This window comes from Zootermopsis nevadensis, unplaced genomic scaffold, assembly GCF_977971745.1.
Source record: "Zootermopsis nevadensis isolate Lab colony 2312 unplaced genomic scaffold, Znev_1.0 Znev_ptg000032l, whole genome shotgun sequence".
NCBI lineage: Eukaryota > Metazoa > Arthropoda > Insecta > Blattodea > Termopsidae > Zootermopsis > Zootermopsis nevadensis.
This window is the reverse complement of record NW_028259164.1, coordinates 2,614,203-2,639,200: the sequence shown is the minus strand read 5'-3', so window position 1 is coordinate 2,639,200 and position 24,998 is coordinate 2,614,203. Positions and strand designations below refer to the sequence as shown.

Genomic DNA, 24,998 nt, shown 5'->3' with positions numbered 1-24,998 from the left:
TTTTCTTCGCGGTACGGTCCGGATTCGTAAATATTATGAAGACGAGCTTCGTCTTCAAAGGGTTAACCAGCTGATTTTCGTAATGGTGAGGTGTAGTGTTTTCTTCGCGGTACGGACTGAATTCATAAATAATATTCAGACGATCTTCGGCTTCAAAGGGTTAATCGGAGGTAACTCGCCAGGGGCGTAAACCTAACCACTCACCTCCATCTAGTGCCGAGGTAAAGAAAAGCTTGGATCTACCCTACACATCTGAGTGCCACAGTGCTTTAAAGAACAGCTGTAGGATAGTCAAACATTAGGAACGCCATCATCTCTCTCCCTACAATGTTTATGGCTTCTTATGGAAGAATCCAACGAAGTGTAGAATGCCCTGAATTAGAAGCCGAGATTTCTCAGTCACGTTCAGATGTTGGTAACTGGAATCCTCTAGCATTTCATATCAATCCATAAAACGCCCAATAGATATGACAGGCGATACCAAACAATGAGCAGAGTCCAGCATTTAACGCCAGTAATTTAAACTCTTGATCGTATCTGGCTACTGTGCATAGCAACCGCCCCCCTCCGCGCAAAACAAGTCCATCATTCGTTGAGACCGTCTCTCATTACACGACACCAGTTTTATTTAAACTTGTCCATTACTATCGCAACGCGAAAGTGTTGTGTGCGGGCAGCCCGATGCCGCTGTAAAATATTGTCTCTCGCAGCTGTTCGGCTGTTTACAAACGACCCCAAGCCTCTCCTCACGTCACGCGGCCATGTTTTATCGAGAGTCATTTGTCAAAGAGCCTGAACCACCGTGCGTGCTGCCATCTATCGTACGTATGTCAACATCCCCCCCCCCCCCCCGGTATTTCCTATGCTGTACCAAGTGACGATCACACCTTTGGATATAAATATACGATACATTGACGGTGGTCTGAAAACACTCCCCAGACAGTTTTTATTCTAGAGGCCCACAACCCAAGAAACCAAAATTTTTTTAAAATAAATTACGACAAAGTTTTCTGGACTTTTATGTCAGTGGATGAAAGAATTGTGACGAAGTCCTAAAGCCACAGTTGAGAAAGACCCAAAACAGTGGAACTATATGAAAAAGACAAACAATCTAAATAACTTTATAGAAAAATGTCCTTTTAAGAAACTGAAAGTCGTTCATCCGGTGAAGGAATTCCACGTGACTCAATACTACGATCAACGGAGCCCACAAACTGATTTAAAAAGTCGCACCTGATAATGGAGGCAGTAAGTACCTCCGAAACATCAGTCAATTTCCACCAGAATGCACCCACACACCACGAATCTTAATCTGAAATAAAATACACACAAGTCCCTTCTGTCTACGCCTAGATCTACCAAGTTGTCTCCTTCCTTCCCACACACATTCTGGAATCCACAGGCTCGGAATGTGATACAAATTTAAACACGCGACTTACTGTGACCGTACCACTCCACTATGAAACGGGTTATAAAACGACCAGAGATTACTCACGTTCAATGCACTCTGGTTAATAACAGGAACGAAGAAGTTGTTTCAATTACGCGAAGTATAAACAAACATTTGTCTGCTCAATTCAAACACACGTGCTGTTTTTATAGGAACGCGTATTCCAAAGTGGCTTCACTGCGTAGCAGAGGCGCACGATTTAAGTATTCGGTCCGTACCGCAAAGAAAACACAACACTTCACCGTTACAAAGATCAACTGGTTAACGCTGTTTAATCCGACAATAATAATAATAATAATAAACGCATCAATACACTCTCTGGGAAAAATGATGAGTAACAGAATGTTAAATCAGGTGGTATATATAATTACCACTGTATTCTAAGGGATTAAATAGGAAAAGGGTGGATGTATTAAGAATGAATTACGATAAATTGTGTGGGATAGGATATTTAAGTTAGAATATACATTATTATCCATGATTTTCGTTGCATTTCGCTTGAAGACAGAGTGAGAGGGCCATTACACTTCATGATATTACAATAACCGAGCAAATAAGCCAATATTTTGATTTTATTTCATATTAAATTATCCCCTTAACAGCCCCTCCCACCCCCCATTACAGTAATAGAATGAAGGCAACATCACAGGCCTATACCAGCAACTTCGAGTCATACATGGCTGTCAGTTTCAAAACATCGCTTTATGAGCTATTTCTGTATGCATGGAAGGTCGCCGATATTATATAAACAAATTGGAGAATGTCACCTTTACAAAACATCGATTCCAACCAGAGATATGTCTACTGTTACAAAACCCACAGAGCATGGCCTACGCACTCCTTTGAAAAGCCATACACACGTATAACGTTCTTTCAGCGAACGACTGAAAATGTTTTTCCAAGGGTAGAGCAAGGTCGTCCACACTCCTCAGCGTGTACAGAAATTTTAAACACAGTTTAATTAATCAGCATTAAATGAACGGCAGAACCTTGAGGCGAAGTCACTTAATACAGAATTTCTATCGATAAATTAAACGCAGATGTAAGAAAACAGCAAAGCGAACTTGGAATCCCCGTTGAATATTATAGAATATTCTTCTATCGTGCGTGTTCTCCGACCTACAAGAAACGCTCTAATCGGTAATCGCACCCAGGACACTTCTACCTGAGTTTCAACCCCCATATGTTCTCTTCCTGATCTCAACAAATAAACATACCAAGTTTGGTACAAATCGGTATATCCATTCTCGAGCTATAAGCTAACAAACACACAAACCATAATTTCAACTTTGGCCAGCTTCGGCTTTAAAGGGCAAAAATCTAACTTCCAGTTTGTTACAGAGTTATTAAAAACTGTCTTGGAAAGCGAAAACTTGGAAGAACTGGTAAGTGAAGCACATCATCATTAAGATAAACACCCACCTGTACAGGCAGTTTATTTTACGTTTCAGTGTAATTTTACGGAGTTACATCACATGATAGCGGTCAGAACGCTGGCCTTGTAATCCTGGGGGTCTCGGGTTCGATTCACCGGCGGTGCCCGAATTTATAACTTGTGTTGGGCAACACGGAGTTTTCCTCCGTGGCATCCCAACAATTACTCCATTCACACACAGAAGAAGGCAATGGCAAACCACTTCTGGATCATCTGCCAAGAACGTATATGAACAGGTCCCAGTCCGAGAAAAGGATGGAAGGATCCTGTTCATATGGACCTGTCCTCAGACAGAACACTAAATAAATACCTCACATGACGACGAGAAAGATTCATACAATAGCATTTCACAACCACCCTCTCACATATTACATATATTCTACACAACACAACTTACATGTACAGAGCCGGGCAAGTGAGAGGCAGGGAGTGAATCTGATATTACCTCCCAATAAATCAGAAACCTCTCACAGCTCTAAACCCCCTCCATTACATCACGTAACGTCATAATCTGACAAATGCAGCCTGTGTCCCCCCCCCCCTTATTCAATGCTCCATGCACAACGCAGTGATGCAACTGACGTAATACGAGCATATAACTAGAAACAACATAGAGGCACTCGTGGGGGGTGGGCGGGGGGGCTGACCCTCCACACTCATCCCCGTCGCCATGGTGATTGAGTGGATGGATGAGTTTCAACAACTGACTACCGCGTTGTTGTCTGGCTTGAATATGGGTAGAACAGCTTCAACCAACGACCATGGCTTGTGATTAGTGTTCTGTAAAGCAGTGATCCAACGCTCGATTATTATATTACCTTCCAGTTGACCTCTGACCCGTGGTGGACGTATAATATATATGCCCTTTAGTTGCAAACGCCATCCCTCAACGGCGGTAATTCCGAAAGTAACATAACACAGGGTTTCCGATCATGGTGAAATGTATTTGACCTCTGGCCACCAACAGGAAACGAGACATCGGGCACCTGTTCTCAAATTATCCCAAAACGTGAGAGAACTGAAATCTGCTTCTGTAAGTCATTTCATGAATGACCGACTTCGTACAGTCTGAGGAATTCTGTTTCGTTCCTGACCGAAGCTAGGAGGGCAATTTAAACTTTACCTGTAAACTCCTCCGAATTCTCACAAAACAACGATGTTTATCGATGTCAGTCGTTGCTGAGTCGAAACAGACAAGCGCACGCCAAATATTAACACTCGATAATTAAAATCCCGTATCAAATTTGATTTTCGCCACGGTGGTCTAGCGGTCAGAACACTAGCCTTGTAAGCCTAGGGTCCCGGGTTCAATTCCCGGTGGTGCTCAAATTTATAACTTGTGTTGGGCAAGTGCCGTGGTCTAGGCAACACGGAGTTTTCCTCCGGGGGCATCCCAACAATTACTCCATTCACACACAGAAGAAGGCAATGGCAAACCACTTCTGGATCATCTGCCAAGAACGTATATGAACAGGTCGCAGTCCGAGAAAAGGATGGAAGGATCCTGTGCATATGGACCTGTCGTCAGACAGAACACTACAAATAAAAATAAAAAATCAAATTTGAACCCCCTACTTATAACAGCGCATGGCTGGCTCACCCAGCAACATCTAAGGTTAGTCAGGCCACAAGGGACGTTTCATGTCAGGATGTGAAGACGAAATGAAATTCCGAATAACAGAAAATAACATTCAGAAAGTGTAAACTTATTAAATAGCACGCACAGTTGCAAAATTTTCTGTGATCCGAAACTTAAATTACATCTAATTAACTACATGAAAACCTATTATCTGCTCAGGTAAACAAGAAATCTTCCTGCTTTTATGGAACCCTAAGTTTTATGACCGTGAGGATTTGAGATTTTTACGGCAGTGAGTATGAATATGCCCTGATGATGGAGGCAGCAAAGACCTCTGAAACGTCGGCATACTTCTACCAGACTACACGCTGCAACGACCCAGAAGACAGTCATCTTTCATTACGATCATCACATAACTCGGGGCAGAGTCCAAGAGCCGATCTCGTGGGGTAATAACATTTTATATTACATAAAAGTAGGAGAATTTATTGATTAGCTAAGTCACTGTCATATAGAATTTGAGACTTTCGCGGCGAGTGCAATCAATAAAATCTTCTCGGGCAATCAGCCGCGTTAGCTAGTTACCGTAGTAAACCGACGTTTCGGGAACAAACTCTGTCCCCATCTTCAGGGGTTTGATGTGACTGTATCCTCGGAAGTAGCAGGCAGTTATACAGGCGAATTCCAAGGATCCAATCACATCAGAACCCTGAAGATGGAGACAGAGTTTGTTCCCGAAACGTCGGTTTACTACGGTAACCAACTAACGCGGCTGATTGTCAGAGAAGATTTTATTGGTTAAGTCACCGTCAGTTTCTCAAGCAGGATTCTACTGAACTGCGGATGAAAGGGTTAAAGTTCGCACAGCGTTCTACCTCGAGTTTCGTGAACGATTCTAGGTTATATCCGTGACCCAGCATCCGGGGCCTCCACCGCGTCACGAAATTTCAGTGGCGCCTCTCCGTCTCCGACAAGTGAGCACGAAACAGCAAATTCCGTCTCTTCCTGCCTTTCAAGTCTTAACGCTGCAGCGTAAACGCCTTTAACCAACATTCGGAAGGCGCAGGGTTCAGATCTAGGTTAGGCTAAAAACCATACCAGGTGAGTAAGATTTCAGGTTCTCACGGCGTCAAATATGAAGATGGCCATGTTGTAGAATGATACGCGGTGAGGTCTCGTAGAAACTGACCGACGCTTCAGAGGTTCTTACTGCCTCCATCATCACCCGTCGCCCTGAAGATGGAAGCGGTAAGCATCTCCGAAACATCGGTCAATTTCTACCAGGATACAAGGCACAACAACCCTGAAGACAGTCATCTTAAAGGATTTGTCCCTTGGCCGCCATGACTATCTTAGGGCGCATACAATCTCCTTTCCAATCCGTACTGATTGTCCTTCAGCAGAAGGAAAGATGTAAATTCACCTCCATCTTATACCGAGGACCTTAACCTCCAGTTCCCTACACGTTTTGATTACAGTATCTGAGAACAGGGGACACTTTACCGCAACAAATCATAAAGATTAATCTTCAACGCGATTTAATCAGGGCAAAGAAAGACCATTTGTAGAATTATTCAAATCGGCCACGCCAAAGAAGACATCTCCTTACAGTAATGATTTGATGAGTGATTCACACGTGTAGTTTTCTACGCATGAGCAGAAGAGGAGCTTCTTCTGTCCTCAAACGAAGTGGAACGGTTGACTGACATGATGTGGGCGTAGTGAAGGCACCGGGCAATTAGCTTGCCTCCTTCCTAACGTAACGGAATCCATTTGACTTCCAAAATCAATTTATTTCCGACAAACCGCAAAGAAGTTTTCGGGCGAGTGAGCAAAGCCTTCAGACATGGAAGGCAGTTCTAAATATATTAAACTGTAAATCGCGGACAGCAGACAAGCGGCGATTCCTTCAACTTGGAGGTTGGGCGTGGGGTTAACAAGAACACGCCATAAAAAAAAATAGATACTTCACATAGGATCTCGGGAAAGCAACTAATAACTTCTCAAGAAGAACTCCATGTGATTCGATTAGAGACCTTAGACATATTTTATTTTATTATTTAGTGTTCTGTCTGACGACAGGTCCATATGAACAGGATCCTTCCATCCTTTTCTCGGACTGGGACCTGTTCATATACGTTCTTGGCAGATGATCCAGAAGTGGTTTGCCATTGCCTTCTTCTGTGTGTGAATGGAGTAATTGTTGGGATGCCACGGAGGAAAACTCCGTGTTGCCTAGACCACGGCCTTGCCCAACACAAGTTATAAATTCGGGCACCGCCGGGAATCGAACCCGAGACCCCCCAGGATTACAAGGCCAGCGTTCTAACCGCTAGACCACCGTGGCGGTTACCTTAGACATATAGGAGCCTAATTGTCAGGCTAATCACTCCACAATGTCGTGAGTGGTCTTAGAAATTTACCAATCTGACGATAAAATACATTTACGAATAATTTTTATATTTTACAAATTGCAGCCCACGGTTCAAGAGACCCTTTGTAAATAAAGAAAATAAATTAATACTCGCTATGACATTGACTCTAAAGAGTGGGCGTTAAGAAATTTAGTAAAAAAAAAAAAACATACGCCACTTTTGTTTAAACCAGAAGCGCGCAGTAAATTATTTGAAGCAGACACCAAACGTATGTTTGAGCACAGATCTAAGATTTGCAATAAAATCAATAAGCTCTGGGATTTTAGTAACCAAAGTAATAAAACCAACTTTTCCCCCCTTCCCGTAACTTAACTTCCTATAACGTCGTTTCGCTGTTCACACCGCGGTCGGAATTTTTGTTGTGAACGTTCTACGGTCTCCTTTAATCTTTTCTCGCTGCCTCTCGCCGACTTCTGGACCTAACATTCCTCAGCAATCACACTGCATAATCAGGTTCTGGCAACAAGTTTTCGTAAGCCGACTTAAGTTTAGACCGGCGTAAGCAGAGTTTCTTACTAACATGGATATCGCATGTGGGCAGGAGCGGAAAAGAAAGATTAATTAAAGTATTGTGTAGGTGAGATTTCAGATTCTCACGTCGACAAAATGAAGTCGACCGTATTCTGGGGCGTTACGCCTTGTAGTATGGTAGAAATTTACTAACCTTTCAGATTCGCTTACCACCCCGATGATCAAGACAGTCATCTGTGATCCTTTTCTTATCCGCGTGGTTTTAAAATTAATTAATTGAGACGTCACGTAAGCGTAAAATGGAATTGCATACAACACACATTCATTTAACAATTAAAGCTTTTACAGCGAGAAAAGTGGTAATTAAGCCAGCTTATAAACCATACGTCCGACTTCACGGATACCAGAGACATAAAACATTCTGCGATTCTTTTAAAATGACGTAAACTCAAAGTCCATTATCTGAGACAGCACAACATGTGTGGGCGGACTTTTGTACATAAATGCAGTAAGGCAGGATAGGTTAGGTTACGACGCGAAAATATTACCTGAGGCTTTCACGTCGATGTAAATTTGCATTGCGGTCTTCTGGATTTTTGAGCAGTTTCGGAGGAACATTCTGCCTCCATCTTCAGGAAGCCAGTCACTGGCCATCGAATCTTGTTATATGGTAGCCAATAAATACAGAAGCATGTTAGACGCTTTTAGGGTTACTTTGAATGACCTTTTCTTTCAAAACTAAATATAAAAAATTACCTCTACTTGCAGAACAGTTCAAAATAAATTTCGCGCTATTCGTAACAAACGTTTTGAAAACTGTATCACAATTGTAGAATCTGAGGTTTTCACGGAGGTGAGTCCCTGATGATGGCGGCAGGAAGGACCTCCGAAACGCTAGTAAACTTCTACCAGACTGCACGACAGCCATCTTCGGTACCAGAACTGTTATCCACGTTCGTTCCCGGTGGCCTCTGTCTAATACCGATGTTAAAAATGCATGGAGCCTTACCTACACTCCCCCATACGCCTTTGTTTTATGAAGCGATAACTTTTTCAGTGGTCCGTCAACAGCTGTAATCACCTTTCGCTGCGTAAACTTTTAAGAATTGTCATTAATAAAATGTTACATTTTCGGTCGGAATCCCCGATTATCACAGCCTTAATCGCCGGTCCTTAAATTTCCACTTGTGGCTATAGCGCAGTGTTATAGTTGATGAGAACAACATTACTTTAATTCAACTTAATCTGTTTCAAAACAGATGCACTGCGAACATGAATCAATTCAGCAGAAATACGAGTATTTACAGTCGACGTGCGTTAAAATTAGTTTGTTCCACGGTTTTCACGCTGAAATCTGTCTATCAACCGGACTCAGACCATCTACGTTTATAACCAGTTTTCCCACGTACGTGGCGAGCTCAGCGTGTTCAAAGGGTAGAAACCTCAAATTTTCACCATCATCTGTCGTATATTTACGCTCATTTTATAAAGAGGGCACCGTCCAAGTTATGAAGCTGTCATCTGCAAACTTTACGAAAATCGACCGATTTTCATGTAACTCAGTAACAGCGTCTTGATGTTGAAAGTCAGCAAGGCTATGGTCTATCAATGTCACCGCGCGAACATCTGAGGTGGGGAAAAATATTAGTCATTCCATGAAGAAACACGAAAATTTATACTTAGGTATAGTGAAATACGTTCAACAAAGTTTTAAAGTACTGTAACGTATTTTGTCAAAACTTTTAGCAAAATATGATCACTGTGCGCATTTTAAAACCTGACTGAAACTCAGCAAATGAAACTTAATTCGATTAAAGTTTGAAACCACAAGTAATATAATTTATGAAACGTTTCCCTATGTGAATGACTCACAAACACGGCAAAGGCGAGAAAATGTCTTTGGTGTTTTGAAAACCGACGTAAAGTAACGTTTAACGTATTACAAAATACAAAGATTGCACAGAAATGGGGTTACAACCCAGAAGACCGACGTCGACAACTTCACCGCCGTGAGAACCTCAAATCTCACTACTAAATTCTGAATTATATCCACGTACTATTAGTCATAATATTAAAAACAAATTTCCTTCACTACACATACTTCAGAAATTTAGGAACCGGGGTAGCTGACTACAGACTGGTCGACCGGGGTTCGATCCCCGACGGGGGCAGAGGATTTTTCCTCTAGCCTCTGCATCCAGACCGGCTCTGGGGTCCACCCAGCCTCCTCTACAATAGGTACCGGGGTCCTTTCCCGGGGGTAAATCCGGCCGGGGCGTGATGCTGACCACTCACCCCCATCTAGTGCCGAGGTCAAGGAAGAGAGGAGCTATACCTCCACTCACCCCAAGCGCCTACATGGCGTATAGTGGGACAGCTTTACTTCACAAATTTACAATTAAAATAATTTACATTTCATGTAAACACTAACAAAACAAATACCCAAAGCTACAGAAGCAGCTCCCACTGGAATAACAGCAAAACAGTCGCTTCGCACAAGTGTAAGATAATAGAAACGAACAATCTAAAATTACCCAGGGTCTATGAAAATGACCTTGTTCCCCGCAGAGAAGTTAAGAAAAAAAAATACGGCGTTGAAGATCAAGCTACAGAGAGCGAAATCAAACTGCCTTCAGCTGTCAAGTGTTCTAGTTTTCCGAGTCACGCCATTTATAATCATGTGACAGGAATGACAATAATTGGCTCCATCCCCCCCCCCCTCCCTGTTCGAAGCTGACACATGGGCGGATAACAGAGTCCTACAGAGTGGATGGCGCAAATCTACAGCCGCTACATAGAGAATATGGCGACTATTTATTTATTTATTTAGTGTTCTGTCTCAGGACAGGTCCATATAAACAGGATCCTTCCATCCTTTTCTCGGACTGGGACCTGTTCATATACGTTCTTGGCAGATGATCCAGAAGTGGTTTGCCATTGCCTTCTTCTGTGTGTGAATGGAGTAATTGTTGGGATGCCACGGAGGAAAACTCCGTGTTGCCTAGACCACGGCCTTGCCCAACACAAGTTATAAATTCGGGCACCGCCGGGAATCGAACCCGAGACCCCAGGATTACAAGGCCAGCGTTCTAACCGCTAGACCACCTCATCTTATTATTATTTAGTGTTCTGTCTGACGACAGGTCCATATGAACAGGATCCTTCCATCCTTTTCTCGGACTGGGACCTGTTCATATACGTTCTTGGCAGATGATCCAGAAGTGGTTTGCCATTGCCTTCTTCTGTGTGTGAATGGAGTAATTGTTGGGATGCCACGGAGGAAAACTCCGTGTTGCCTAGACCACGGCCTTGCCCAACACAAGTTATAAATTCGGGCACTTAAAATAAAAAATTTCCAACACTCAGGCGAGAACGCTACAATCGACAGTCGAATATCAGATTTTATTCTCCATTAATATAATCGTGATTTTCTTCCGCAGCTCCCAAATACTTGAATTGCACCAAAATGTCGAAGAATTTATTACCCAAGTTCAGAGTTCTACAGAGCCAAGATTTTCTTAATTTATATGTTGACTGGTGTCATTAATGACCCTGATACGAGCGTCTGTGAAATTAAAATCCCACAACATCTTCTTGGACCAGATGTCGCAGCTTTACAGCACCGATAACCAAGTTCCTATCCCTGTTAATGCAATTATTGACCGGGAGTCCGCGGCAGAGCGGACAATTCCCACTACAGCTGATGTCCAGTTGCACAAGGCACCATGAAGTCCACGAAACCATTCACAAACAGACCTGACGCACTTCGCACTTGCGGTCGCATGGAGAGCCATCCATCTGCATGCAAGGGCATATCAAGTACGGACTGGCTGGATGCAGTCACGACAAGTGGATCTGCATATATCGGCTCTGAGCACTTTCCCTGCTGACAGAAGTTGCTTAAAAGTCAAGGTGAAGTGACGTTCCAACCGGGTGTCTATAGCAACGCAATGGCTGAGAAGTGGCTTCTACGTACGTAACATATCGTCTCTTCGACGCAGAAATGAAATCACGCGTACGGAATTAAAAGCAAGCAAATTTAAACATAATCATCGCGCGTGAAAGAACCAAGATATTTGGGACAAGGCTAGTTTCCCATCCAGCGAAATTTATAAACATTCTCTACGTGAACACCATTGGGCTGTAGCTCCTCTAAATATTATTTAAGAATCCAGTCCGTACCGCGAAGAAAACAACGCACTTCACCATTACGAAGATCGACTGGTTAACGCTGTTTAAGGAAATAATCGCTGTTTAAGGTATTATTATTATTATTTAGTGTTCTGTCTGACGACAGGTCCATATGAACAGGATCCTTCCATCCTTTTCTCGGACTGGGACCTGTTCATATACGTTCTTGGCAGATGATCCAGAAGTGGTTTGCCATTGCCTTCTTCTGTGTGTGAATGGAGTAATTGTTGGGATGCCACGGACAAACCGGGGAAGCCCCCGGAGGAAAACTCCGTGTTGCCTAGACCACGGCCTTGCCCAACACAAGTTATAAATCCGGGCACCGCCGGGAATCGAACCCGAGACCCCAGGATTACAAGGCCAGCGTTCTAACCGCTAGACTCATCACTCATCAACTTCGGCACTACACTGAGGTGTGAACTTCACGTTCCGACCGATTTACCCACGAAAAAAGATTAATTCAACAAATGAAAACGTGACTTCCAGAGACGTGGCAGAAAAACCTGGCGGGCAGCTCTGCTCTGTAGTCAAGATACCGACCGACAGAGCTCTTTACACAAAACGGGATTAATTTGATATATTCCTTTCCAGTTCAAGATCATGAGCCCAGCTCCGTTATAACGCTTAAGTTTCGAACATAAGACTGAAGGATTACAGTCTACAAAACGAGGCGAAGGAACGTTCTATGCCCCTTCTGGGGGCAATTACTAAACCGGTCCACAGAGATAGCCTAAGTTTCATTTGGTTATCCTTATTACGCGAAATTTACATGGACACACATGATAGCGATCAGGCACGATAGAGATCATCTAACTACTTTAGTCTTAGAACAGGGGTTCTCAATCCGCGAGTCGCGGACCGCGGTCCCCGGTGTGTTGTTTGGGGGGGTCACATTATCTTACTGTTTAACGAAAATCGAAGGCTATTGGAAATTATCGTTTCAAGATCAGTGACCAAATGACTCATCGCCTTGATGATGGAGGCAGTAAGGACCTTCGAAACGTTGGTAAAATTCTACCAGAGTACACGGCGCTACAACCCAGAAGACCGTCAAACTTCAGACTCACCTCCGTCAGAAACTCAGATCTTACTTACATATAATGTGTTTTATTCTTTATTAGGCACTTATATAATTGGTTGTTAAGCTGGAAAAGTCTGTGTAATTTTTATTTATAGAGGCGTATCCTTCTGCAGCATCCTACCCAACATTCCTCTTCAATAAGTTTACCTCATCTCTCAAACGACGTGGGACGAACCATAGTTGACAACCGAATAAGTGGGACTGCATGATTCAGAGAGAGAGAGAGGAACCGGGCGTGGTTGACGGTCACCACTTCTCAGTCGAAATATTGCGTCACTGAGTTTAATCACGACTTTCAACAATTCTCGACGGTACTTAAAAGACGTACAAAATTCACGTCGCCGAAACTAAACCCATCTGAACAACAGTAAAATCAACATCTTCAATCACATTCACGGTTGACGATGAAGACAGTGTGTTCCCCCCCGAAACGACGGTATCTACCTACAAGTCCACACGTCGTTACAACCCAGGAGACCACATCGGTAAGTCATTCGGGGAACTGAACGTGCCTGGGGCTAACAATTACAGTCGCTTACGAACTGTGAGGAAATTCATCGGCGCTCCTACCACAAAAGAGCCTTGGTTATCAGGACCATGGGCTAGAGTCATCCACCCTTTAAAGTAGAAGAAAAAAAACACGTGACTGTCAGGAAAACGGAGTGGTTTAAAAGCCCTAAAGTAGACCGCCGAGGAGCCTCGGGACCTCACGCGAAGAGTATAATGATGTATACTAAACGGGTAGCTTCGTTTTATTATTTTATTTCGGGGATGTGAATAAATTCCAGATGCGTTCGAGCTGTAAGATGATGGTGGTGGAACGTAAACCACGAAAATTCGATTTTAAGTAGGCCTGTTTAAGTCCGACAGCTGTGCTTCAGAAAATGTAGTAATCGGTGATGCATTAAGCCTTCTAAAAAGCTCAGACACAAAAGTAATTTAGCTACGGGAAGGCAGGGAAATGCCACGCGAAATTATCGTAATGAGGTAAAGAAGAATTTAGAGACTCGATGCATAATTAAGGAACCACACACAGCAAGCAAGACTGCTGCTTGGAGAAAGCGACTTTCATGTTCCCTGAGTTTTCTTGAAACAATAAAATTAACTATTAAAGCCGTGTACACTTGTAGGTAGACACCAACGTTTCGGAGGAACATGCTATGTCCGAAACGTCTGTACCCTCTCGCTGTTTACACCTTCCACACATTCTTCCTTTACAACCAAGAAAGAATTTTCTTTCAAGCTTCGATTATCGAGTAATGAGAAAATTCATAATTCGTAATATTAGGATGAGATGGGCGAGACATGTAGCACGTATCGGGGAGAAGAAAAATACTTACAAAATTTTGGTCGGCAAGCCTGAATAGAAAACACCGCTAGGAATACCTATGTGTTCACGGGAGAATAATATTAAAAAATATATTAGAAAAATAGGATTCATCTTGCTCAGAACATGAACTGGTTTCGGCTCCAGGGCACACCGAAGAATCATCGTGTTCCATTAAAGAACGAAAATGTTTATGATTAGCTGAGCTACTGTTAGTTTCTCAAAAATGGCTCTCTTTCGAGGCAGAAACATGTCGGAAGTGAAATGTTCGCTCGCGTGGTAAGACACGACTCAGAAACACTGACTTATTGAAGAGTACAGAAATTTCCCACTCTTGCTTCAGCCGCTGGGTAGGTGGGCCGTCAGTAAGTGACCTTGTTTATCACTCCACACAAAACGATGACGTCATACAAACAATTCGAGATTTGGATTCTTGTAAGTGCCTTGGCGCACTTCACCATCATCGCATTTTTATAAACGACGATACCAGCTAAGACAAGGCGCCATAAATACTTCCCGCGCAACACATGCACGAACTAGTCCTGGAGGCGAATCCTCTGGAGAGCCAACAGAAAAACACGGGAACGGATAGACAGGCAGCTGGCAGACTTCAGCGGGTCCACAGATCCTCGGGCTGTAAGACGGAAATACCTTGTTATCTCGAGGAAAGACAGAACGAGAAAGCGCGGAAGCTGTTACACCGAATGTTCCGGTTGCCAGAGAGTCATTACGATTCCCGTTGACAGTACCGGACCTACAGAAGAATATTTCCGTCACGTCAAACCTTTAACGCTTCGAAGCCGAAGCTCGTCTAAATATTATTTAACAATTCAGTCCGTACCGCGAAGAAAACACAACTCTTCACCATTACAAAGATCAAGTGGTTAACCCTTGAAGCCGAAGCTCGTCTAAATAATATTAAAGAATTCAGTCCGTACCGCAAAGAAAACACCACACTTCACCATTACAAAGATCGACTGGTTAACGCTGTTTAAGAAAATAATCGCGGTTTACACTGATATTCATACTAACCCCACGGAACAGAGTCTTTGTGAGAAGCCAAAATTACGCTCAGCTCAAGACATTCGTCGCCTATTACGGAAAAATGCGAATTTTTATTGGTGGATCGTTTATGATTCTCAGAATAAACAGCGATCATTTTCTTAAACAGCGTCAAGCAGCAGATATTTGTAATGGTTAAGTGTGATGTTTTCTTCGCGGTACGGACTGATTTCTTAAATACTTCAAGGAGGTTAAACCTCAGATGCTTCGAGAAGGATTCTGTCAGGATTACGGATCGTTTAAGTTTCGACTACGTCCATTTAGCGTCTGTCCATTTCCTGTGCATTATAGGTGGACACATAACACCACTCTGTACTTTATGCCCGGAAGACTGGTAAAGGACGGTCCGAGACCAGTCTCCCATCCCCTCCCCCCTGCGACGCACGCCATCTGTTGATCATCTTCTTAATTCTACCATCTTCCGCTGTCTGGATGTCACAACCGGCGACAAAAGTTTCTTTCGACACTTATCCTTGGTCAAAGCGCGATAATTTTAAAAGCGATATCACTATCTTACAGGTTCTATCGCTTGTGGCTTGTTGTTTCGGTGTGAATTCTGCTTTACAGATAAAGGCTATTCTTTCAATACTTCTACAGATATCTGAAAATTACAATTCAACTTGGGCACAACACATGGTACATTCGGACAGCGTCACGATGCCACGTGTGTTTTAACACTACGGTCTGAAACAGCACAGATTGAGGGTGTTTCAGAACAGGGTGCTTAGGGGAGCATTTTCCGCTGCGATAACCTGAAATCTCGCCACAAAGAACCCTCGTCAGCAGGGCAGGTCCACATCTTAACATAAGATGCTTATTAACAACATTGTAGCAACAGCCTTAATACAGAAATGAACATTTCTCCAAGACCCTAAAAAAAATCCACAACCTACAACAACAAAAAACAAGCAGCCACGCCCACCTCGATCCGAAGCCAACTAATGCTATTGTTCACGATTTAATTGTCCTTTGTACAACTGATGCGTTCACCTCTGAGATAAAAATACGGGGGTCTAGAGTTATCCAATTACAGTGATGCATACACTTTGGCCGCGCCTGTACCACACTCGCTTACAACAGTCCGTGACTTCGCTGGATCTAACCCCAACGCCTCCTCCCACTGCTTCTTGCCTAACCTAACCTTTAAAAAGTTTTTGGAGCCCATTAGCGGCTGAGGGCGAAGGGTGCACGGGGTCAGAGAGGAAGTGGTACTGAGCACTGTCTGGTGAGTCGTTAGGAGGGTGGGCGGAGGGGAGGAGAAGATATTCTGTCTCTATAAGGGGCTGCCTTTGTTCACGAAGCAAGCCAAGAAAACCCACGCTGCGATGCGGAGATGCACGCCTTCACGTGGTCGGTCGGTGAAGTGTTGTTGTTACGTGGGAGAATGGGTAGGCCGCCCGCATCACAGGAGGCAGCGATTAAGGAATCTCTAAGAACCACTTAAGTTACTATCAACGCGCAGAAATTCTATATGGACCACCCAGCCTTCGGAAATGTTGTGAAGCTGACGGTTGCAAAGTGACCAAGAGTTTCATTGTCATCCGATTTAGCGATAATTATATAAACACGCAATCCCCTCACACCACTAATATTATAATATATTCAGTTCCGCTTATAAATTATACATCCTGTTTCGCCAAAATGGCGCTTCGTACAAAAGATTTTTAACATAAAAAATTACCTAAATTTTTTTTCATCGTTGAAAAAGGGTAAATATAATTTCTCGCGTTGAAAAATTTTGATCACAAACAACTGAAGATTACGTAACAGCGGATCACGGGGGGAAAAACTGCCAAACTCCTACTACCTGTCGCTCCCCGCGTCCTGAAGAAGGAAGCAACAACGACCTCCGAAGTGTCGGACACGACATCCGTCTTAATATCCAACGGGTGTTGAGGCCGCTTACCTGCGTCTCGGTGACGTTGAGAAGTTTTGCCATCTCGGCGCGCTCCGACGACGACAGGTACTTCTTCAGCTCAAACTGCTTCTCCAGCTCGAATATCTGACGACCGGTGAACGTGGTGCGCGCCTTTTTACGTTTGCGCTCGCCGTCCGAACCATGGCCGCCGTCGCTCAGAGCCCCGCTCTGCGTCTCCAACACAGTGCTTGGAGAAGTCGTATTCTGCGCCTTTGGGTTCCCGGGTTCCTTCTTGCGTTTCGCGGGAGGCTTGCTTGCAGGCGCGCCGTCTGCGAACAAAAGACCAATTGCTTCGATTAAGGAACTTCTTTCTTAACAAGCTGATAGATAAGTCAAACTATGCCTAAAATCTTAAGGAACTCCCAACGTCCGTTGCCATCTTCAAGTCAGCGCGGCACTGGAAATTATCCCGAGCCAGCTCAACCCAATCCCACACCTTAAAATCCTATTTATTTTGATTTCACTACTACATTATCCTCAAATTTACGCCAGATCTCTCTTCAGGATTACCGAATAAAATGTTGTCTATTCCTCATCTCCTCTATACGTGTTACATGTCCTGTCCATCTCAGCAGCCTCGATTTCTTTGCTCTAACAATAAGTATGCTTATTAAATGGTACAAGTTATGACGGAGAGCTAAACATCAAAACAGAAAAAAGACATATTCACAATAAAATTGTGTCAGATGTATACTTAGTATATATAGTACGACGTTTCGGTAGTTTGTTCCAATTCCGACATCATGTGATTGTCAGCACAGGCATACATTCTCACTGTTCGTTAATTAGTTACGATAATTAGAACTGTACGCTTACCACCTGAGATTCAGTGTCCAAAGAGTCCCGTGTTCGATTTCAACCGGGCCATAATTTATTAGCGGCGAAGCTCCTGTCGGGGAAAATTCATTTTTCGTTCGTCACGGAAATATCGTTTGTCCATCCTCTCACCCCACATCAGTACGAAAATTTGCTTCATGCGCAAACAAATGCCCGCTCTCCCCCCCCTCCCCCCCCCCCACATACCATATCCGGTATTTTGCATCATTGATATTTAATGGGCTATGTTTGGTTCTGTACATCCCGCAACCATTCGTTTGAAGGCTCTATTAGCGACTATTATCGATTAGTTGCATAGTATATAGACTGTAATCGATTAGCCATGGACGTGTCGACTGTAAATTTACACGCAGTATCGATAATTGGCATTGCAGTCACTAGGTATCGCTCTCGTTTACCCCCTCCACCCCCCTTCGACAGACAAACGCTAAACTCCGGATAGTGGATTCAGACCAGAGGGTGGGTAGTCCGAAACCAAACGTAAGCTCGCTAATGTAATGGGACCTGATGCAATTAGCACTTGCTGGCTCTGTATTGTGTTTGCTCATGTTCACAGGGGATCTGCCCCGAGAGTTCCCCCAAGGGATATCCCAAGACAGTTAACTTAAGGGCTTATAGCGTCAAAATATAATATTTATTTAAATTTTTATGTTTTTAAACACCTATTTTAAAATGCGTACAATTCTTAGGCTCAACAGTGCTGAGTAATGGACACAATTCTGATGTCAGGTTCAATATTACAAGCGCAGATGACGTAAGAGCATTCCCAACCCAATGCCAAAGATAATACGTATTACATATTTTGAACGCCGATTAAAATTGCACGTCAACTGTTACTATTAATGTTTGCCGGATTAATTCTAACCCTGAAATACCACGACTGCACCAGACTTACGTGACCTGAGACTCCCCACATGTCGCAACGTTTACGTTCCATGTCCTTTTACGCGAAATACAAACAACAGGTAACAAAAGAACACACATACTTTGAGTTTTGTTTCTAAGCAGCTTTTGGCCGTGTTCATTTCGTACACATTAAGATACCTTAACAACGTGAGTACTAATTAAACATTCTTGTACCTATTGTTTAGTACAGTATAAAATATACACAAAGGTTAATCCAAGAACACAATCGAGAAAATGTGTTTTGTGAGTCTTTGTAATGAGTAATCATATCATGGCGTAGACAGGAAAACAATGCAGTCGGATCGCTGGTAATTAGTAGGAGGGCTAGAAGCCGGCCATCTTAATACTATTGTTCCACAAAAGACACAAATGAAGGCAAGATCTGGTACGAATATGTGAAACAATGTCTGCCAGCGTGTATCAAAAACACAAATTTGTGTAGCTCGCTAATTAGGATCATTAAAGTGTCATTAATTCAGGAGTCAATTCATTAAAAGTTAAAGGCTTTTAAATTGCTGTTCCAAGTCACTTTGGGGGATAGAAAAAGGAATGAAAGACCGTATAAAAAACATCAGTCTTGAGACTTACTACAAGCGAAAGTTTGAACGTAAAGCGTACGAGCTACAAATCCCGCCCAAATGTTGTGTGAAGCCTCGTTCTAATTTCGTTAGAACAAAATACAAGACGCTATTAACACAATAGTGGAGCCTGTTACAATAAATGTTTTGACTGATAAGCTGTCGAGGATAACTTAACCCCTGAAGATTTCTGTCTTCTGGGTTATTGCGCTGTGTAGTCTGGTCGATGAATATTCATCGCCCTGATGACGGAGGCAGTATGACCTCTGAAACGTTGGTTAACATCGACCAGACTACACAGCGCAACAACCCAGAAGACAGAAATCTTCATACTCATCGCCCTGATGACGGAGGCAGTATGACCTCTGAAACGTTGGTTAACATCGACCAGACTACACAGCGCAATAACCCAGAAGACAGAAATCTTCATACTCACCGCTGTGAGAACCTCAAGTCTTACATACTTAACCCCTGTTAAGTGTGATGATAAAAATAAGAGACAGTTATTTTGTTGTCAATTTAATCACAAGCCTCATGCAACGCTGCTCAGGGCCACATTACCTACAAGCACCTTATTAAAATCACTTTGTGTGTCCACAACGACAAACGTGTGATTTGGTCAGATTCAAAACTATAATTTTGCCTGTAGTTTTGTATGGGTGTAAACCTTGGTCTCTGACACCAAGGGAGGAACGTAGGGTGAGAACGTTTGGGAACAGGGTGCTTAGTAAAATATCTGGACCCAAAGAATAATGAAATGAGAGCAGACTAGAGATAATAGGGATCTGCAAATTACACCCAGAATGATGATAAAACCACGGAAGATGTCACGGATGGGGCACGTAGCAAGTAAGGAGAAGATAAGAAATGCGTACAACATTTTGGATGGAAATCCTGAAGGGAAGATACGATTCAGAACATCTAAACGACTGGAGGATAATATTAAAATGAATTTCAGTTAAACGGTATCAGGGTTTAGAGTGAAGTCACCTAGGTCAGGAAACGGACCGATGAAGCGCTGTTGTCACAACGGTGATGAATGTACCATCTGAACTACTTTTCAAGAAGGAATCTTGTTTCGTGAGGTTAATCACCTATTTTACTGGTATCACTGGACCATTTCCTGGAGGATATGTGGCGCCTAGCAAATGCAGTTTCACTTAGTGGTCAGCCTACAGATGGCGTTTCAACGAGAGAAATAAAAATGATTCCACTTCTACACATCTCGGTCTGTGGCTAAGACTCTGAAAACACTTTAGTTTTACTGAGCAAAGCAAGTAAGCTTGTCTTCACAACGTAACTCTCATGAAACAAACTCAGCTTCAACTGAATAACATTAATAACAGCCCACCTCGTAAAAACCCAATTTAATGCTTTAAAAAGTTCCATGCCTTGTTTTTCTTTCTTTCTTCCTTTCTTTCTTTAAAATTACAAATGAACTCTTTTCCGTTTTAACAATTTTTTTTATTTCATTTCTCCATTAAAATAAGAAGAGACAGGCTTATTTTTTTCTTCTCCATTCGTTCTGTCTCGTCTTACTTCACATCCGTTCCTGAGCTCCTGCCCTTCTCCTGCTACGTCCCTTTCCCGAGCGTTTCCATGGCAACAATTCCCCACAGAAACGGCCAGCCGACCCGCACGAGTACTATATATATGAACAGTTGAGACGTTGACTAATCTCTGTCACAAATTTGCCAGCCGCTTCAAAACTCTTGAGTAGCTCAACAAAGTTGACATGCAGGTCACATCCAGTGGTAACGGTGGGCAAACCAGACTCAGCGTTGGAAATACGCTGTTACACTTATGTGATCGGTGGTCATAGTCCCCCAGAAACCATAAGGACGCATCGCCCCTGCCACGCGTGTAGCCGATTCATCGACAAGTCTCTGAGTGCGATAAGACGCCATAAGGACTGTGAACACTGACCTAATTTTGATTCTGCTTAAAGTCAGTGGTAAAGGTTACGATCTGATTTAAAAATCAGCGGGTATCGGTGCAATTTGTAATTTGGAAACGTATTTCAGGTGAGAATTATCAGGTCAGCGCCATGGACCCATTCTTCCATATGATTCATATTTAAATGAAACACCGCGATTCAATTACCTCCGATAAAATAAAACGGGACGCAAAACCAAAAATCAAACGAGCAGTAATTTATATCCTTCCATGACATTAGTCCGAAACAGGGCAAAAACCGTGAGAGTGGGAGTGATTAATTAACTGACTAATTAATTAATTGAAACCTAAAATCACACAGCTGTAGGATATAAAACACGTCTGTCATAAAACGCATTTTCAATTAAACGAAAAATAATAATAATAAAAAAAAATATTATCATAATTTGCTCATTAGGAATTCAATTATCCCATCCACTGATTAGACAAAGTTTATCAAAATGTGTTGCGTGACCCACCGGGAGCGATAATCTTACGTCGCGTATGTGGAGTCGAGTCCCTGCTAAGCTGATAGTTGCCTGCTAAATAAATTACCTGGCTTTAATAATTGTCCTGTTCCAAATAACAACAATTTTCAGCTTACAAAAGGAAACACGAACGTTTTAATGGCAGGTCTCCATGGAAGAACGGATATAAAATTCGAAAACACATAGAAATGATTACAGAACACGGAATGGATTCAAATGTCTTAGGACAGGAGCATCTGAGGGAATTTAAGTTTTTCAACACAGACCATTTTAATTGTAGTTATTAATTAATCATCCTTAAACTGAAATATTTGTAGCCGGATCTGAAGAAACCTGCAGTAGTTATCTTGTCTTGTGGCCGGTCGCCAACTCGGAACATCCCGTCCAGAGGCCACAAACCCGAACGGACATCCGCTGTTGCGTTACTCAGCTCTTAGTCACTGCTACTCCGTTTAAAAATTGTCTGCCCCTGTATTGGTCATGCCAATACTCGGGAACACGGAATTGTCTTTGCCAGGAAACAATGAAATTCAAATTGGAGATGAAAGTATGTGATATTAAGCCTCAAGCCAGAGAGAGAGAGAGAGAGAGAGAGAGAGAGAGAGAAAGAGGAAATTGGTGGGGGAGAAGTGAGAGACACTTCGATATCTGGGGGGGAGAAAGAGCATCTTATAGCTAGAAGGTCCCCAGGCAATGCCCGCTCGTCCTTCTGTTAAGGATAAAGTAAGAGTGAAGACGATAGTGCGACAATTGGCAGAGAAGACGGAATTTTGAAATTTTGTATTAGAGAACGCTGAGGCTATTAATTTATATATAAGAATTCAGTCCGTACCGCGAAGAAAACACCACACTTTACCATTACAAAGATCAACTGGTTAACCCTTTGAAGCCGAAGCTCGTATAAATATTACGTAAGAACTCAGTCCGGACCGCGAAGAAAACACTACACTTCACCATTACAAAGATTAACTGGTTAACGCTGTTTAAGGAAATGTTCGCTGGTTACAGTGAGCATAATACGAAATCCATAAATACAAAATGAATACACTGACGGTTGAGGCAGGTGGAATATAGCCAAGAGTTTTGCATAATTAATACAATATATGCAAGATAATGCGTGCGTGTACAAGTGTCTAGAGCGATTAAGGGGCACGAGGGGGTGGCATAACGAACTTCATTCCCCATTCTTATTCTTCTTAAGCCTTCAAGGACCGGACTTGCGACACTTCGTTGGACTCCCGCTGGACTGGCATTTGGTGCTCATCGCAACGTTTCCACCTACAGAGTTAATATTCCGCCCTAGCTGGGGCCATACTCGGTGGCTAGTAAGTGTGACAAAGTCATTACTGGTGCGGTTATGAAGCAGCAAATGGGGTCGATTCTGTACGATCAGACCGTCTTACCGCCACACAGACTATGGCATTATCGACCCTGGCCCACATCAGGCCCCACTTCACATGTTAGACCTTGGCCGGCTGTTCCGGGGGCGGAGAGGAGTGAAAATCTGAGACAGACAGCGGCTGTGAAGTGTCAAGCACCCCCCCCCCCTCCCCCCTGATACCGCCTTCATCAAGAGCTCACAACTTAAGTTTAGAGATATTATTATCGTAAAAGAAAGAAGGGTCCACAGTCTGATGGTTAACACCCCCTCTCTAGCGCTGGAGGCAGTAGGCGCGTCTGAAACGTCGGGTAAACTTCTATCAGACTGCACGGGGCAACATCCCGGAAGACAGCAATCTTCATGGTTGCCGGCGTCGTGGCCTGAAACATCGCCGAACTAAGACATTGGCTTGAGGTTGCGGAATGCAGCACGGGACAGGGGCACAGATTCCGCACGCCATACTCGGTAAGAATTTCGCGATTGGATGTACCACGGAATTAACAAAAGTTTCTCGCCGTCTATCTTGCAAACTGCAACACTTACTTATATCTGCCGGATATGCAGACCTTAAGACATTCTGGCATACGTTTCACTACGTTTATTGATTCTTTATTTTCTTTGCACATCGCAATGTTATGACCGACGGTGGTCTAGCGGTTAGAACGCTGGCCTTGTAATCCTGGGGGTCTCGGGTTCGATTCCTGGCGGTGCCCGAATTTATAACTTGTGTTGGGCAAGGCCGTGGTCTAGGCAACACGGAGTTTTCCTCCGTGGCATCCCACTCACATTACTCCATTCACACACAGAAGAAGGCAATGGCAAACCACTTCTGGATCATCTGCCAAGAACGTATATGAACAGGTCCCAGTCCGAGAAAAGGATGGAAGGATCCTGTTCATATGGACCTGTCGTCAGACAGAACACTAAATAATAATAAGATGAGGTGGTATAGCGGTTAGAACGCTGGCCTTGTAATCCTGGGGGTCTCGGGTTCGATTCCTGGCGGTGCCCGAATTTATAACTTGTGTTGGGCAAGGCCGTGGTCTAGGCAACACGGAGTTTTCCTCCGTGGCATCCCAACAATTACTCCATTCACACACAGAAGAAGGCAATGGCAAACCACTTCTGGATCATCTGCCAAGAACGTATATGAACAGGTCCCAGTCCGAGAAAAGGATGGAAGGATCCTGTTCATATGGACCTGTCATCAGACAGAACACTAAATAAAATAAAAAATCGCAATGTTACCGTCTTCCATAACAGCTAGTAGGTACAAGACACGACAATCCAAGAATAATGAGTAGTTAAACGTTGTGTTTCGTGCTGACGTGGATAATTTCAGTAACACTTTGCAAGGCTAATAAAAACGTTGAACCTGCTTGCCTCTTGAACTCACAGCTTACATAATAAAGGCATTCTACAAGAATATTGCGGCAATGACGTCAATAAGACAATCACAGGAACACTTCGAGCGTGACAAGACATGACAAAGCGTTCAGAACGGGATATATAGCAAAATGATATTCAAAAAATACCGTTTTAGGCCTACAGGTTATTCCTGAATGTTTAGATTATCAAGTTCCACAGATAAGCGTATTTTTTATCCTGTTTGGGTTCAAATATAAGTCTGTGTCAAAGGTCATGGCACAACAAGGTAGACAGATGGTCTCTTCTCACATTGGAGACTCTGGTTCAATCCCGGGTAACTTCAAGTGAGATAAGTAATGGACGAATAGGTTCTGGAGCAGGATTCTCTCCGAATTCTGCGATTTTAGCCTACAAACCGCTCTACCATTGCTCCACACTCATCTATCACCGCCCCACGAGGTGTGCGATTGTCACACCCTCGGTCCGAAGTTAAGGGTTTCATCCCTGACTACTATCAGATTTCAGGTAGTTTTTATAAATCTCTCTGTTGCTTCAC

At 43.2% G+C, this 24,998-nt stretch overlaps 1 protein-coding gene across 1 annotated transcript in view; it reads right to left on the bottom strand.

The window, feature by feature from the left end:
* NK7.1 (homeobox protein NK7.1) overlaps positions 1–24,998 on the bottom strand; it is a 159,118-nt gene that overhangs the window by 92,613 nt on the left and 41,507 nt on the right. The window contains exon 2 of the mRNA XM_087359694.1: positions 16,938–17,218. Within this exon, the coding sequence (XP_087215820.1) occupies positions 16,938–17,218 (281 nt within the window). The remainder of the gene's footprint in view (positions 1–16,937; positions 17,219–24,998) is intronic.